Source organism: Diachasmimorpha longicaudata, chromosome 5 (genome assembly GCF_034640455.1).
Source record: "Diachasmimorpha longicaudata isolate KC_UGA_2023 chromosome 5, iyDiaLong2, whole genome shotgun sequence".
Taxonomy (NCBI): domain Eukaryota; kingdom Metazoa; phylum Arthropoda; class Insecta; order Hymenoptera; family Braconidae; genus Diachasmimorpha; species Diachasmimorpha longicaudata.
Genome location: NC_087229.1, coordinates 6475568 through 6492795, shown reverse-complemented (window position 1 = coordinate 6492795; position 17228 = coordinate 6475568). Strand labels below are relative to the sequence as shown.

Genomic DNA, 17228 nt, shown 5'->3' with positions numbered 1-17228 from the left:
ACATGTATTTTCAGAATAGTATCAGTTAATTGAAACGCGCTTTTTTTTCACTTTCATTGAATTAGCATTGTTATTCCTGCGGGCGAGTATTACATGTCTGCAAAGATTAATTTTTAAACTGCTCGGAATATTTTGGTACCGATTCATCCATTTAATATTCAGTATTATGTAAATTATGTAAATAGCTTACCTGACGGGGAATTAAACTTCCACAAATTTTGACCATAGCACATGTTCTTCTCGGTAGCGAAGCAACAAAAAGATTTTAATTAATTCATGACCATTGGCCAATTTTTGATAAAATATCTCGAGACGTGAGATAGCAAAATTTGTTCGAGAACGTTTTTGTAGAGCGAAACGTGGAATTCAAAAAAGGATATTTACAAATCTTTTGTACACACCCTTAGATTCGGAGATATTTCACGAAAACTCACCTGATCGCTAGTAAACATGGAGTATTTCACTGTTGATTGCTTTATTGTGAAGGGAAAATGAAGTCATGAATTTTGTTATAATAAATAAATGTTGTATTATTTCTAGATAAACGTCTGGCTCGGTACATACATGTAGGTAATTATTATAATTCGACAATAGGTACATATAAACATCCTTGTGTTCGTGCAAGGAGTATAACGGCCCACCGCTGCATTCCATATTATTTTACTTTTTTTATGCATATAAAAAATTCGGGGGAAAGGGGAGAAATGAGAATGTAACGGGTCCGCAGAGCAGTGGCCAACAAAAACACTCGGGTAATTGCACGCAGATTTTATGGTTTTTATTATAACGTTGTATTTTTTTTTTCTCTAGTTTTATCATGTTTTTGTTCTCCAGACTACTAGAGGATGGGGTGAGATGAGATGAGACTACCTAAACAATGTACAAAACAATATCGAGACAGCTGCATTAATTTTTTATCCTCTCATTAACTATTTCATCCTTTTCTTCCCCAATGTTCGTCATACCTGCACTGCCAGGATAAATTCATTTTACCGAGATAATTTAATATGAAACTATCATTTCCTATTGAATTTTCAACGTGATTCGATTTTGTAGCGAATACCAGGTCATCCATTCTTCCAATCAAATTACAACTGAATTGAGCGTTTCTTGTGCCGAGAGGCTCCCAGAATATTAGAGAAATAATTACACTAGCTGTAATTATTTAGTCATTTCAACTTGGATCTCCGACTGCTATTATTTATGTAAAGATGAGGACAATCATCTACCAGAATCAATGAAATAAATAAAATAAGTATTGATCGTAAATTCTGTTCAATATGACACACAATAATTTTAAAATCATAAAATCAAAAATTCCCCTACTGAAGATGACCTCAAGTTAAATCATATTTCCCAATTCTGTCCTATAAATATCTCTAAATAAATTTAACATCCACCACGAGGTCTCAATAATTCAACATTTATCCGGATAAATAATCTTCATTTCCATAAACAAGCATCTTGCTAAAACGAATTACCCTCATCAGTGCGAACTGAACAATTCTTTTTCGCGAGTGCATAAATCCACGCAGGTCATTGATAAATTTGAGACCACTTGGAAGCTTGCATTTGAAAAAAAAACAGCACCAATGCCTCAACGTTATTAATTTACATTTTTACTTACGAGTAGAGAGAAGAGAGTCGAGCGAAGAGGGGCGAGGGGGGGGGGGAGGGTGAAAACGAGGAAGCACCGAGGGACGGAGGAATAATAATTATTTTTCAACAGAAGGGTAGAAAAACCACGGCGCCATCGCAGTGAGAGAAAACGAGCGAGTTTGTAAATCAAAGAGCTGATACTAAGGACAACCACTACCACGATATCTCCCTACACCCTCTATATTACACACTAATACTTTAAAAAAAGAAGAAAATCCATCAATAAACACAAAATTAATGGTAATAAACTCTGCAATGATAAAAAATACAGTTCCGTCTCTCTCGTGGACTAGATACATCGATCTGCGCTTTGATCGTTCTATAAAAAAGCCCCCAAAGATCTCGATCATTTTCTCCCCTGCCTATAAATCCTAAATGGTCTTCACTGACGTCTGTCGAACGTCATAACGACGAGGACTAAATAAACAAGTCGTTGTCTAACAGAGAGTCAAAGTTACCGCACAATTATTGCACTTGTCCTCATTTTAAAATCCAGTCAACCATCAACACAGACTGCAGCACTTGGATGCATCACCCAGGTGTATATGACAGATGGGAGGTAACCCAGTGCATCCTTTTCCCATAACACTCTCCTGAACAAACTGCGCGAGCCCAAGATTCTGATTTATATCTCCATCACTGCCACGATGCTGATGTTGCTTATCGCACCACTGTCCCCTCCATTTATCCTCAGATGCACAAAGTAGCATGGACTTCGGTGAAGGTGGTGACACCCTATCCTTGGAAATATTACCACAGGAACGTGCCTTGTAGAGAGAGCTTTTTCCTTTGCCGAAGAAACCTGGCAGAGGTACACAGAGTTTCTTGTGTACAGCAAAGTATCTTGTTAAAAGCCTGATTTTGCGGCTCTTACAATCGCTTTTATTCACAGATCCTCGATTCTCCTTATCGGAGACACTGAATTTCTTGTCATCCCTATTAGTCTCCTCGTGTTTATCATCACTATAAACGTCTGTGCTGCCCTTTGTCAAATTCCAGCCCTGCAGGAGTCTAGCACCAAAGCCCTTAGCCCTCTGGACCGTTGTCTGTGACATTTGCACAGCCCCATTAATCGTCACTGTTCTCACTGATGACGATGAGGACGACGACGATACAGACTGATTAACAATTGTTTTAGCCACCGAGTGACAAACAGGTGTTTCTGCCTCCTGCACTTCGGTTATGCGGTTTAATGATTGACTCTCACGTAATCGTGTTTCACCCGCTCTTCTCCTCCCAGCTCTGTGTCTTCTGCTGAATGACAAGGCCTGATTATCACTGTTACCCTGGGATTTACCACCACCTGACGACGTTGAAGTGTTTGTCGTGCCCCCCTGATTACTCCCAGTTGTCGTGTTTGTGGTGGCTGTCTCCTGGACATTATCACCATTATTGAATGCTCTAGTACCACCACAGTTGCCCCCTGGCTCCTGTGAGTCACTTGAATCGTCGTGACTGTCTCTTCTCGAGGGAAGGGGTTTACCAGGTGTAGCGCCAAGTTTGTGAGCTCTCTTCTTCCTGCTCTCACTGTCATCATCACTAGCGTCTGAACTCGAGCACGATGTCGTTCGTGTTTTATGAAATTTATTGCGTTTTTGCTCGTACCCTATTCTCCTCACAACTCTGCATTTGGCTGTCGTCTCATCAGGCTTTGTTTCACAACCATCACCATCTTCCAGAATCTCCTTCAACGTCTTGTCTGGCTCTGTTGTCACTGGTGATGGCATTGTCTTGTATTTAGGTTCAGTGTCAGTATGACGAGAACGAAGAGGTGATGGAGCTGTTGATGATTCAATGAGAATTGTCGTTGCTGTTTGAAGATTGTAATTATCCACTTTTCTGGAATTGTCCGACATTGGTGTACGCTCGTTTCGCCATTTATTCCCCGATTTAACCGCCTCTGTCAGGGATTTGGGCCTTCCCTCTGGGTCAGTAACTCCACGCCAGGGTTTTGGTGGCTCCTGACCCTTCGTATCATCCACTCTGATGACAGTGAACGTGTGACTCGGTGATGTCTTTGTTTCCTGAAGAGGACGAACTGATTGCTTCAGCAAGTGCTTCTCCGATAGTTGTGACAAACGCTCCTGGAGGAGGTGAGAGAGCTTTCCCTCTGATCGCGAACCCCGTCGATTTAAGGCGCTCAACGCTGAATTACTGCCGTGCTCATCACGGCCTGAACACGAGGACACATCGTCCTCATCCTCCTCTTCCTGGACGATACTGCATTTGCGAGTTCGAACGTTCTGGAAACGAAGAGAGTGTCTTTTTTTTTTATTGAGGAGGCTTTGCATGCAAGGGGAACCAACGCCCTGGGCTACGATATATTGGGACTTTTATTTGGGGTTTATTGAATTCATTTACAGTTTCATTCAATTATTATAAGGCACGAGTTTTGTACAATATAACTTTTTTTGTACAATCTTTGGTCGATTTGCTTGAGGCTAGGCTCGATGGTAGCGGTGGTATATGTTCGTATCGCTAGTTACCTGGGGTAGATCTCCTGGGGTCCGGGGGACTGTCAAGAGTGATTGATTTACACTGCCTAGGGAGTTTTGATCGACTCGGAGATCGTTTACGTTGAGATCGTGGGTTCTACTGCAAAGAAAATTAATGGGAGTTTCAATTATCGATGAAGTTTGAGTTGGGCTGAAATTTTATTGTTTGTGCAGGAGGGTTGATTGTGTTATTTGCTAAAGTCAACCAAGCTCCTGCCAGTTTCAATTTATTGAATAGTTTATCACGTTGTACACTCACTCAACAAGACTCAATAACGAAAAATACCAATTCATAATTCAAAGTGAAATCTTTAAAGTGCAACCATCCGTGAGGCGCCTTGGAATAAGCCATTAATATTTTGAAAATACGGTACACGGGTGAATTGTAAGTGATTACTTAAGTGATGCGATTTTGATGAAAATTTGACGTGATGAGCCTGATAAATTCTGCAGAAAGCCGAATTTTAATTTGATATGATGTCAGTTGTTGGCAATGGTTGAAACCCAAGTGACTGTTCTGCAGTTATTATTCAACGGCAATTGAATAGACGCTGTGTTTGCATTAAACATTTCGCTGTGATTGACCGAAATAGGGGCTATCACTCAGGAATGGAATGAATCATCTTATAACAAGACCGAATTTATAAACATGTGATAACTCTGCCCTTGTAACTTCAACAGAAGGTACCTCGAGAATGAACGAATTATTCATTTTAACCGCTCAATAAAATTTCATAAAAATAAATCATTAAAATGAATACGAAACATTGAATAATTTCAATGCAAATGGATCTCCGTGAATCCTACTAATTGATCAAAATTATTTAATATCTCCTCATTAATGGTGAAAACAGAGGAAAATAATTCTTGATAATTGTTGATGAATTTAATCTTCTTTCAGACTCACCGTGAACTGACGTTCAACAATTCAGGACGAGTCATGGCAACAAGCTCTTGCCTTTGAGCACGCAATTTACGTTCCGCCAGTAGAAAATACGTTGCTGTGATATGATTATACTCGTTTTTGTCGAGTGCATCAAGTATCTCCTCCTTCGTTGCAATATTACCATTGACCATTTTAGTTATAATTAAATTGTGATGCTCCTCGGATACTTGCTGCCTCGATACAAGAGGTAGTGCCTCAACCGTGTCAGAATCGGTGTCTGTTGATATACCGAGCCAGGGATCAGCAGCTATTTCCTCAAGGGTTGCTCTGCCTTCAGGCTCCCGCACCAACATTCTTGCTATCAGTCTCTTGCACTCCTCTGATACATGCGATGGTATGGAATATTTACAATCCATTATCATGGTTAATGTTTCACTGTCGTTGGCTTCTTGAAATGGTGCCTGGCCACAAACTAGCATGTAGAGGATGACACCAAGGGACCACACATCTGCATCACAATAACATATCGCCGTTCAGTAAATAACAGAAGTGGCTTTGAAGTTTTCATATTCCTATTACACATTAAATTCAAAATCTCAATTCCTTAAAAAATGGGGGTAAAAGTTTGTGGCATTTTATAAGAAAATTTTAGCTAGTAAAATGAATATAGTGCAAATCATATTCTGCATTTGAATAATGAAAACAATATGGATCAAGAAGAAAAAAAATCACCATTAGGTTTTATTGAAAAAAATTTAATACTCTACTGCTCATGAATAAAGCATAAAGGAAGTACTAACCAACTGCTGGTGCATCATAACTATCACCGAGAAGAATCTCCGGTGCCGAGTAAGCCAATGAACCGCACGATGTCTCCAATTTTTGTCCCGGACAAAATCTATTACTGAAGCCAAAATCCGTGAGTTTTACTGTACCAAGTTTCTCGAAGAATACAACATTCTCGGGCTTCAAATCCCTGTGTACAACGTGAAGACGGTGGCAGTACGAGATAGCTCTCACAATCTGCCTGAAGTACGTTCTTGCTAGCTGAAATGACAGGTATAAAAAAAATAATATATAGGGGATGTATAAAGGGAATATGTGTCTTTATGACTGTGTCAGGGCTTCTGGTTAGATACGTACCTCCTCGGTTAGACCGCTGTCATGACGCATGATGTAGTCGTAAAGGTCTCCACCGTCGCCCAGCTCCAGAATGAGGTAGAGCTTTGTCTGGGTGTCTATGACTTCGTAAAGTCGAACGACGTTGGGATGCTGCACCAGCTTCATACATCTTACCTGATGGGTTTTTTTAGGGGCTCATGTTTTATTTGCAATTTTAAGGTCGCGTTTGGAGTGATAGAAAATTTGGGGCGAATGTTAAAGTGAAATTCTTGAATTATTCAACGTGACATGAGTTCCGAGAAAATCTTGGGGAAACCATTTCAACTGAAGGGTCCCTTAATGTTTGAAAAATTCGACAGAAAATTGAATAGTAGGTTGATGTCACGATAAAATAGCCTTGAATCTTTTATAGAAAAATTCCCCAATTAGAACATAAATCGGAAATTAATGAAGAGTTTCATCTCAAATTGGCTTAGTTCATACGATATTCACAAATTTCAAACCCGATGGATTCAACAATGGCAGTTACCGGAAAAATGATGACATTTCAACAATGGTAGCATCGATATATCTCTCTGTACCATGAAAAAAAAACCAATAAAACAATTTTATTTACCTCCTGAAAGAGATGAGCTCTCGATACCTCATCCAATTTGCTCTTATCAATAACCTTCACAGCAACTTTTTCTCCCGTAAAAACATGACGAGCCAATTTGACAACGGCAAAGTGACCACGACCCAGTGTCTCCTCAAGGTCATAAAGACCAGCGATTTTTCCATCGTAATTGCTGTGTCCCAATCGCCGATGCATCGCGCAGCTAAAATCATATTCATTGAATTCTGGATCAAGAGCTTGACATTTAATTAATGCATTTAGTCACCTGGCAATATAAATATGTAAAAAAAATTGCAATTCAAGTGGCAAAGCCCCGGGATGAATTCGTAATTGGATGGAATGGGGTAAAAATTCTTTATTGAGGATCGATGGTAAGTCGTGTCAAGGGAAGAAATTAAAATGCAGATTGACTCGTTTACGGATATTGGAAAATGCACGGAAATAACGACGGAGATTCATTCTCCGGGGAAGGGAAGAAGAGGAGTGGGTGAATGGAAGGAATGCGCTGAGCGCTGCGGATTTTCCGAAGAAATATACATGTGCCAATGCAGCCAATGCAAGATTGCACCAGGCGAAGGTTAATTCACACTGGAATGCTAATTCAAGATGAATTGACATCCGATAATAACCATCCGTAAAACTTCCGTTGTACGCCGGGATATAATTCTTAAGAAATAAATTGCTTTACGAGAGTATTGACCGTCTTGAGATTTTCACCCACTCCACATCCTCCCACCCCCAGCCACCGTCCCAACCCCATTCCATCTCATTTTTTGCCGCAATTTTTTCCTTCCTTCAGCCATGGAGAATCCCATGGTAGCAGAGGTAATTACGATGGGAAATGTGATCCCCTCGGTAATGAAAGCAGCCTGGACTTGTATTCTCCTCTGTTTTCACATCTGCATTGTCAGAATTCCACTCATCGGAGGAATAAATTAGGGATGGAACAGTTGATCGATTGAATTCCAACATGCTTTCTACCCCAGTATTTCACGCATTTCAGGAAGCATTGACTTGTTTTTACTCCAGTTATTTTCATGTCCCTTCTCCCTTCCCTGGTCTTTTATGTTCGATTAGTTAGGAGCCCGGGGGGAATTAATTTCAAAGACACGATCGTGCTAAAGTGCAACTTGCGGCTTCGCCCCTTGAGACCATTATAACACGAGTGGACCAATCTATTCTGTTCGCCATTAAATTTCAATTAAAGTGGGGTGTTGGACGTTCTGAGATAGGTTCAAGAAGGAGGGTCGGTGAAAACAAATTGAAGTAGAAGAGACATAAGAATTTAGGTATGAAGTGGAACAGTGAGGTGGGCCGATCACGTGTGGGACAGCAAGTGGGAAGGGCGTAATTGTCTAGTCTACTATAAACGCTAGGGCGAGGGACTATTCACTTCAGTATTGGATCATCCAGGATCGACTCCAGGGGATGATTCAATTCCAAACGTCACAGTATTATTTTTAAAAAGTCTACCCAGGTTCAATAACAGCGTTCCTAGCAGAGGGTCACGCCGATGGTTTCCTTCCGTTAACCCTTCTATTTATGACTCAATGTTTTCCAAGCCACAATAAAAATACTACTAGTGGAAAATACATTAAGGGAAGCGCGAGCAGTACGAAGACCCATAAGAAGAGACAGCACATTGAATTTTTGTTTTTTCAATCTGAAAATTTTAGACAGGATCACTATTATAAATTGAATGCAACTGAATAAATTATTTAAATATAGCCTCCGTATTACTCCCTCTCCTCCTCTAGTGCTATTCACCTGATAATAAAACTAAAATGGCCAATTCCGGTAAATTCCCCAGCCACTCTTGACTGCAAAAAAGAATACTCTCATCGTCCAGAGCTCGAGTTCCCCAAATTCCTCCATTCCACCCCATTTTTATACAATTCACGATTCTCGTATTGTATTATTAAAAACAATTGCTCCCATAAATTCAATAGCAACATTCCCTCAACAGGGTCACTCGACAAAGCTCCTCCCCTGCAATCCCCTGTCGCCAAAAGTTGCAACAAAACCCTGTCCTTATCACATTCCCCACAGACCATTCAACCATACCTTTGTGCTAGGTCAGCCTTGGCGATAACTGAAACCACGGTCTCCCCTCCTGTCCGTCTCTACTACGTTCCGTCATTTGTGTTGACCAAGCATGTCCTCTCTCCCCTGTTCCTCCTGCACCAATTTCTCCCTCAATCGTCACCTATGAAACACTACAAAAACTTGTATCTATCACACCATGACCCACACCACCAACAATATCAAGGGATTGTTCTAGTCACGGTAAATCATAATTGTCTTGGCTCTATTCGCAAGTCGATGTACTCCGTTGACAATCAACGTAAATTGTTTACTTTCAAGACGACATTTGTCACAAAAAAAAATTTGTCTGACGTAATTTACTCAAATGAATCCCATGTTCATGATCTCCGGGTCGAAGGGGGGTTTTAAACTTGGAAAAAAAAGTATTAAAAAACAGTCTTCTCAATTTACCTTTTCGTTCTCCCCGCCCCGCCCACCTTCGATCGACCTGTCTCTCCTCACTCCCCTAGTCGTCGAGATTCTCTCGATCACCGAAAATACCACGCGAATGAGAAAAATCGAAAACGGATAATCCACTTGTTCTCCACTTGAAATTCTTGAGCACAATTTTTCAACTACGTCAAGGCACCAATGTCGCTCGCGTCCGGACGTTTGCAATTCACCTCCCCACGGGGTTAAATCCGTGTTTTGTCGGCTCTCTCACGCGAATAATAAAATAAGGCGTCGAGACGCGGCCATCAAACTGCACACACACAAACTCGTGATCCAGCGTGCAAAGCCCAGAGGAGTAAAGAAAAAAACACCAGAGTTGTCTCGTTCCGCTGTCCCAAATTCACTGTCCAGCTGATGCAAATCACTGCGCGGTGACGGGATGCTTGTTCTCAAAATGTCTTTCGCACTTTGGATTCCCCACTTATCGTGGATTCACTAGGTGTCTGAGGGTTTTTTTTAAAGAATGAAGCAAATGGGTGAGGGTTGGCCCGAAAAGACCCGACACAACACGTCGCGAGGTGGTCACAAGAGGCAGGGAAGGCGAGACGTAGATGCGATCGTCGTCCACGGGGGGAACATGCTTTGTGTCGGCATCTGCCAGCGAAGCATTTGGGTCGCCGAGCTGCGATGGCAATTACTCAGAGACATCTGTTGAGGAGTGTTTTTATCGACGGCGGAAAGACGAATGCTGTGTGCGTTTCATCACTTGTGTGTAAAGCGATTCGAAGCTCGTAGTGGTATAAGTCCACCTCCCGAACAATAGTTTATAGACCTGAGCCCTGAGAACCGTCATTCCGAAATTCAATCAACTCTTTTGAATGACTCCAATTCCAGCTATCAACTCGCTCGGTAATGCAGTTGACAGTCTGACAGTGTGAGAGAACGACGCAGTGGCCAGCTGATGGCCTCGTGACGTCACAGAAACAAAGCCATGCGCATGAGGATAAACTGGCAGTAGCCAGCAGTCCCGCGAGTGAGGGGATACCAAACACTGGGGACTCGTAGAAGTCCTGTTCAGCGTTTGTATCTCCCGACAATTGTCAACACCTGAAGGAACACAGATCGTGAAAAGTAGCCAGTGTAACGAAACATTTAGCTGGTAACCACGATCATGCCGTTCATCTCCAAGGACTGGAGGAGTCCCGGTGAGGAGTGGGTGAAGACTGTCGAGGGTTGGGAGAAAAAGAAAATACTGGAGTGCGCTAATAACAAGACACTGTCATTGCTGATACGGTGAGTGAATTTAACGACGCCATTTTCAGCGAAAATTCCATGTACTGAGACTCTTGGGGGAGTTGGGGTGAACCAGACATTTGTCTTTGTTCGCGGATACACTAGACAGCTGTTGAATCGATCCAGTCGACATCTTTGTTTACCAGACGATGTTTACATTCAATGGTTTCAGATCATTTTGGAGTGCAGTTTTTCCTGGATCTGTTGATTTTTTCATTTCGCGTATTTTTCAGATGTTCTAATCGTCTTGGGGATGATGGGGTGAGGGGTATAGAAGGGGGAATGTTGCAGCAATTTTGCAGGATTTAATTTTATTTTCCAATGTTGCCACAATTATGGTGCGGAACTATTGAACAAAGTGCAGGTTGAATCGCTGGGACAATGGCATACATGTTGTGGCTGAGGTGTATGAGATCGATCGTAAGGGAATGGGGCAAAATGGAGACTGAATTGTTTAGAAATATTCTATTTTGATGATTTGTTTAACGTGGAAAAGAGGAGTTTGATAAAAATTGATGGGAGTTTAACAGGGAATAATGGTATCGCATTTTTATGATAATTCGTTTTTGCTGTCTCGATTATTTTTGCTTGTTTACTGGTCGAATTAGAGAGGTCATTTTAGAGATAGGCAGGAGGAAAATTGATGGAGAGTCGAATCGTCACGCTTTCGTGGGGGGTAATAGTCCGGCTGGTTTATATTCCCTGGTTATCTTGTCACGGGAGAAATCGGAGATCATTCAGGGGATCGAGTGTTCTGCGAGGCTCGTGATGTTTTACATTATGGAATTTCAACGGTTTCCATCATGGGGTTTGGAGAATTTATGGGAATTCATGGAGAAGCGCATTCCTGGAGATTTTTTTGGAGCTCTTTATGAATATTTTTAGATTTATTTTCGAAGGGTAGAAATTGATCGATTCTCCATGAATTTCCTCTGCTCTCGATAACATAATGAATTTTCAATCAAAAAATTTGCAGGAATTTCTGAGAAAAATTTCAGCAATGAAATACAAACATGACTGTCCAGCTAGTAATTGCCTTAGAGTGACGTGTAACGGGGTAAACCCTCCCCTCGAGCCCTGACATGCCAATCTTCGGGGATTGGTAGTGTTCCCGGAGGGGTGCGGGGGAGTAGGAAGGGGATGACTGAAATCTCATATATCGGTTTGACCCAATGGATAAAACTGGGTCACTGGGGTGTCCTGGGCCAAGGATATTTTTCAATCACATGAGAATAAATTCTCCCATCACTACAATTCGCTGTTACATGTTTAAAGGAGCTATTGAATTGAGACGAAATGGGATGTCATGATATGTTGCGCAATAACCGCAGGAATTAACGGGATGAAACACACACGAGTCGAGGTTTTCCTCTGGGTAAGCGACGCATAATCGGATCAACCCAAGGTCTTCGTTGACACGGAACGGCGTCTGCTGGTGGGTACGACCTCTCGACAACTCGCATGTTTTCTCGGTACACGTGTGTAACATCAGAATTTCATGCAATTAAATTTTTCACGATGTGGAAATTGAAATATTTCCAAATGAGTTCTTACGAAAGCCGTCTCTTTGATAGTGAAGGGCCTGATGGGAAGTCTCCGCGGTCTGTTTACTGCCGGAGTATAATGAAGAGACCTGAGGACGTACTCTACAATTTTTTCATGCTCACAGTGATGTGAAAAGTGAAGAAAAAATGAGATAAAACGAGCCAGGGGAATAGGAGAAAGTGAGGGATGAAGTGGTGACAACTGGGAACCAAGTTCTAATGAACATGAGGAGAGGAGGGAGTAACCTTTTTGGGTCGGTTTTGCAGCATCAATCTTTCACCAAAATCCCGTGGAGCGATTAGTGGAGATCGGAGCAATGAACACTGAAGACTACAAATGCTCCGAGAGCTTTGTCCAATCAGCTCTTCTATTCACATTCTTAATTACTTAAGTTTCCTTGAATTGTCAAGATAAACAACGAAGTCCGTGAGCAATTCAACGATATGAGTTTTTAAATTCGGAAGTAATAATGAATAAACAATTATTTTTTCGTCACGCTGGGTACAAATGAGTAATTCGAGGACCGCCGTATGACGAAGATGAACTTTTTTTCAATGAAGCTGAATATTCATGCTTCTTAAATTCTCACGCAATTTATTTGCCAAATTTGCTCATTAAAAATAATTGCATTCACAATGCTGTCTGCAGCCAAGTAAAATTAATATTTATATTGAAAATTCAGGTATTTATTACTCAAGTTAACGAGAAAAAAAACAGACAGTTTAAGGCCAAATTGACATTCATTAATGCATCTTGCTAATGCCTCTTCCTTCGTCAGCTGTTTAAACTGGAAAAGTCTTTTTCACATTTTTCAAGAGACTCCCAAGAGTGCACGAGAAATAACATTTTTCCCTCTCGTGTTTTCAGAACCGAAAAAGAGGGTGACAAACGAGAAAAGGAGAAGGAGAAGAAAAAAGGTGATTCTAAAAAGGGAAAATAAAATTAGTTTAAGTCTCTAATGCGCAGGAGGAAAATATTCACTAGATGTTTTTCTACATTTTTTAGAAAATGCCGTCCAACCACACTGTCATATAACCCTGAAGTGTACCCGCGAGGTGAGTGACTCTTCCGGTGTTGAATGCATCTAAACTTAGATATCACATTTGCTTCTCAGGAAGCGAGGATTTTTGGACTAGCGTCAACACACCAATTCAGGGATAATTAATTTAAATTCCTATTCTAGTCTGTCATGGATTGCGATCCCTCACCCTTTGGTGCATTCTTTCTCCTTGTGGAGTGTTTTTTCATCCAGACTTTCTATTTTTGGCAGATCGCGGGTTTCAATGGACTCAGCGATGCACTCAAGAGACTCGACTTTCTGTCAGCTGTTCACGATTGTCGAAGGTTTAACTATATTGTTAGGCTGTTGGATCTATTGGTCAGCCACACCATGGGGGGGTTGAGTGGTTGCGCCCAGCGGGTCCTGTTTAATATGCTGGAGGAAGTTGCTTTAGAAGGTAAATTTATTAGCACGAATTTCTGGGATAGAAACCGCTGTAGAATTGGAACGTCTTATCAGCGACCGGGAGGGGTCGTGAGAAAGTTCGAAAGGTACATTTTTTGCGAAGAAATTCATAAACAACCAAATTTTCCATACAACTTTTTCTTTTAGCCCATTTAGGTTTTCGACATTTATATAAAACGCACTATTTTCCAGATCGATTTCTTTAGAGAAAAAAAACCTTTTACTCTGCCACCAGTTTCCTTATCACAACAGCAGACGGGAAAGCTTCGCAGACTGATTGAACGTGTACGTGCCTTCAGTGCAGGTTGCTGCTGGGGGGGTCGACCCCTTGGCTCAGTCATACTCTGGGAAAAACACAAAGCTGCACTCGACCGAATCCTCCACATTGCGTCTTCCATCACGATAACTCAGGTGAGAATTATTGGTAAGAATGGGAGCGAATGTGTCAACCACGTGGAAATGGATTTTATCGAGATAAATAATCCGGGTTTGTGGATAGCCGGATGAGGAACAGCATCCACAATGGGCTGATTTACCTGCTGAGTGCCGTAGGGAGGTACTCCTGCGTCTCAGTGATCCCAGGGATATCGAGGCGTCTTCAGAGGCTTGTGAACATCTCGCTGTACTTGCTCAGGAGCAGAGAATATGGAGGGAACTTGCACAGTATCATTTTACGTCGCAACAGATTTCTACTACTATGCAGAATAATCCTGGGAAGGATTGGAAAACTATTTTTACATTAGCTCGGAGGTAGATATCAGCTGTTTAAGCTTGAAACTATTATTAACCTTATTCAGTTCAATATAAATGACATTTTGTGTAGAATAATTATTTTCTTTTTTTTTTCATGGAAGAACGATTCAATAATCATAGCCAACATTGTCTCTAGACCATTCATTAGGTTCAATAGATTCCTGACGCAATTCACAATAACATTTGCTTAATTTATTTTAAAATTAAGATCTTTTGGACTTCGCGAGGACTACGCCGAGATGATCCAATTGTGTAGGAATTGCCGGTGCCTTTTCTGGCGATCACTCGGACATCCTTGCATTGCTGATCAGGACCCTGCGTTTCAAGAGAAGCTGGCTGACGTCGACCAATCCTCCCTTCACGTTCCCATCCCACCGCAGACTTTCCTGAAATTTTTCTCACTGTGAGATGATTAAAAATCTGGTCTGTGAACAACTGGGAGAAAAAAAATACTACATTTCCGGGATTTCTAGAGATCAACTCTAGCGACGAGGAATGAAATAATAGTGAGATGATATATCGTTTTTTCGTTAGAGAATCTAATGTTGATCGTTGATGGAGAATTATTCAGTCTGTTCCGAGTGAGAGCGGGGCAAAAAATCTCAGTCCGTTTCTTTATCGCTCAGGGCAATCATCGAGAGAGCAGCTAAACTATTTCAACGGCTTAATTTCAATTTGGATATTTTCATTGTATAAGAGGGCCCAAAAATTCAAAATTCATTGGTGCAGTGGAGAACCGGGAAATTCTCATAACTTCCGAGTGAAATCGACATATCGATTCCTTCATTGCTGAATCATTTGAATAAAAGGAGGGGCTATTCACTCCATAATTTACAATATTTTACATCCAAATTCACATTATAAATTCGAAATTAAAGCGGTTCCACGCGATTGCAGACAGAATTTCAATAAATTCTGCTGTCATGTAACATTTCGTGACTGCAATTGACTTCCAATAATTCCCGTAAAAATACGTGCGGTATTTAGATGCGGTCGACCTAATTCCAAAGCTGTGTACACCAATCACAAAAAAATTTCCCGTAAATTGGAATTCAGGAAATTCGTAGATTTTAAACCACTTGTCAATGGTTTTAGCAGAAGTGATTAGGTCCTCCGAACAGAAAATATTCCGACATTGAATAAGATTTATAAACTAACTGGTCCTCCACTTGTGATGATTTGTCTGGTGCTTAGAATTCTTTGGTAGCTCAATCGCAATTATTAAGTTTTTATTTTCTCTCCTTTTTCGATGAAGTATATTAAACGAAGAATAAACTCGCAACTAACCACATCTGAATGATAAACCTATGCTGTGTTCTATTTCGCTTTTTTTCACGATGAATATTTTTTTTTATTACGTTATTTTTTCCCGGACTGAACTAGCTTTATACTTTATACGTACATGTACATAAATATATTTCGCTATTATCGTAAGAATAAAATTTACTTAATTGATCGGTGCGCGGAAAAAAATTCTCAAGAGAAATTCTAGTATTTTTTTCTGTATAGAAAAGATCTTATGGGCCTATAGGGGGCCATGTTAGTGTCATCTTCGATTAATCAGATAATCGTCGTCTTCCAAATTAAATTATCGATTTATAAGATAATTCGCAATTTGCATATTCAATTAATGATGAATTAATTTAATTATTTATTTTCCAATTATTTAGACACGATTATGGCTAAAAGGGTCACGAGGTAAATTAGCTTCCACTACTCTCACCTGGAAAATTATTACTAAGATTAATTAATTACGGTTAATGAGTACTACGAGTTTTCATAACTAGATTGGATTTGCTTTTGAGTGCGAGTGCTAGAATTTATCTGAAGAATTTCTCTCCGTGTGAAGTGAGAATTTTTCGAAGTGTCAGAAAGAGAGATGGCCTCAGCAAAATAACCTGGCCCTTCCCTCCAATCGATACGTCCGAATGATTAATCAATTAAACAGTTATTCCCGAGTGTCTAAGAATTATAATGTAGTAGGTTTGTGTGAAGAGATGAAATACGAATTAAATTGTAGGGGAGACAGAGGCAACGGCAGATAAAAATTAAAAAATTAAGCCCCAACGATTGCAGTTCGTGAATTCAAACAATTTTTAGAAACGTGACATAAAATAAATCATTAGGTATTAAATAGTTGTGATTTTGCTCGGTCTCCCCTGCTTCAGTCATCATTTAACGAATTTTCAAACTATTTACGATGATTGATTATTATGATTAAGATTATCGTAATTAATCAAGATATTGTATTCACTTGGTATTTTCTATTTCTCGATAATTAATATTCTGAATAAGTTATGAATAATTACACAATTGGTATATGCATAATTCCTGATAATTGATATCATTGAAATCAATATGAAAAATTAACTGCCAAAGCGAATGCTATTGCATTAACGTGAATTGACTATTTGTTATAAATACGATTTGTTGAATTTCGTTGATAAACGTTGGAAAAATACGAATAATTTCATGTTTTTATACAATTGATTTTTAAAATGTCACTCGAGAGAAAACATAAAACGATTGCATGAAGTGTTCTACTAACCTAGTCATTACTTAGGGTGATTTAAAATCACTGAAAATTTATTTAAGGAATAATAAGACGATTCAATGAACAACCCGAATTATATTAATCAAATGGGGTAGCTTATCAAGAGGAGCAACATTGGTGTTCCGGAAAACATCAAAATCTCAACGATATTTTCAGCTGCAGAAGACGGAATCTAATTTTAATCGTTAGACCAATGTTTAGTGCGATGTGATGTGGAGATGCTTTTAAATAAAAATCTATTTCAATATAATTTTTCATTTTTTAATGATTTTAATCATTCAAAGTGATTACGCCGAGGTAGTGTCTAGTGCTAGTGTTTGAATTTCGCGCGGCATATTTTGCCTGCGTCGTAGTCGCTGCGC

At 40.2% G+C, this 17228-nt stretch overlaps 2 protein-coding genes across 4 annotated transcripts; one reads left to right on the top strand and one right to left on the bottom strand.

Annotated features, from left to right (window-relative positions):
- Positions 1-504: 504 nt before the first annotated feature.
- LOC135162549 (serine/threonine-protein kinase MARK1) lies at positions 505-9872 on the bottom strand. Of its 3 annotated transcripts, none has more exons than XM_064121155.1 (8): positions 9275-9872; positions 8843-8994; positions 6779-6980; positions 6184-6336; positions 5841-6087; positions 5062-5548; positions 4146-4251; positions 505-3902 (listed from the first exon to the last, which is right to left on the bottom strand). In XM_064121155.1, the coding sequence occupies exons 3-8, from the start codon at positions 6971-6973 to the stop codon at positions 2163-2165; spliced, it is 2928 nt and encodes a 975-aa protein (XP_063977225.1). In that variant the 5' UTR covers positions 6974-6980; positions 8843-8994; positions 9275-9872; the 3' UTR covers positions 505-2162. The 3 variants fall into 3 exon arrangements, with proteins under 3 accessions (XP_063977225.1, XP_063977223.1, XP_063977224.1); XM_064121153.1 differs by having other exon boundaries at positions 4146-4254; positions 9275-9871; XM_064121154.1 differs by having other exon boundaries at positions 4146-4254; positions 8843-8984; positions 9275-9871.
- Positions 9873-10259: 387 nt separating this feature from the next.
- LOC135162554 (F-box only protein 32) lies at positions 10260-17116 on the top strand. Its single transcript, XM_064121165.1, has 7 exons — positions 10260-10549; positions 12962-13011; positions 13100-13149; positions 13365-13551; positions 13795-13970; positions 14059-14309; positions 14521-17116. Exons 1-7 carry the CDS (start codon positions 10428-10430, stop codon positions 14717-14719), a joined length of 1035 nt encoding a protein of 344 aa, XP_063977235.1. The 5' UTR covers positions 10260-10427; the 3' UTR covers positions 14720-17116.
- The last annotated feature ends 112 nt before the right edge of the window (positions 17117-17228 follow it).

Bases quoted from the DNA above. Each gene is read 5' to 3' on its own strand.
- LOC135162549 (XM_064121153.1), bottom strand. From the start codon at position 6,973: ATGCATCGGCGATTGGGACACAGCAATTACGATGGAAAAATCGCTGGT. The intron at 6,337-6,778 runs GTAAATAAAATT...AAAACCCATCAG, and splicing joins GAGCTCATCTCTTTCAGGAG to GTAAGATGTATGAAGCTGGT. The intron at 4,255-5,061 runs GTGAGTCTGAAA...TTTTCTTTGCAG, and splicing joins TTGTTGAACGTCAGTTCACG to TAGAACCCACGATCTCAACG.
- LOC135162554 (XM_064121165.1), top strand. From the start codon at position 10,428: ATGCCGTTCATCTCCAAGGACTGGAGGAGTCCCGGTGAGGAGTGGGTG. The intron at 13,150-13,364 runs GTGAGTGACTCT...TATTTTTGGCAG, and splicing joins CCCTGAAGTGTACCCGCGAG to ATCGCGGGTTTCAATGGACT. The intron at 14,310-14,520 runs GTAGATATCAGC...TTTAAAATTAAG, and splicing joins ATTTTTACATTAGCTCGGAG to ATCTTTTGGACTTCGCGAGG.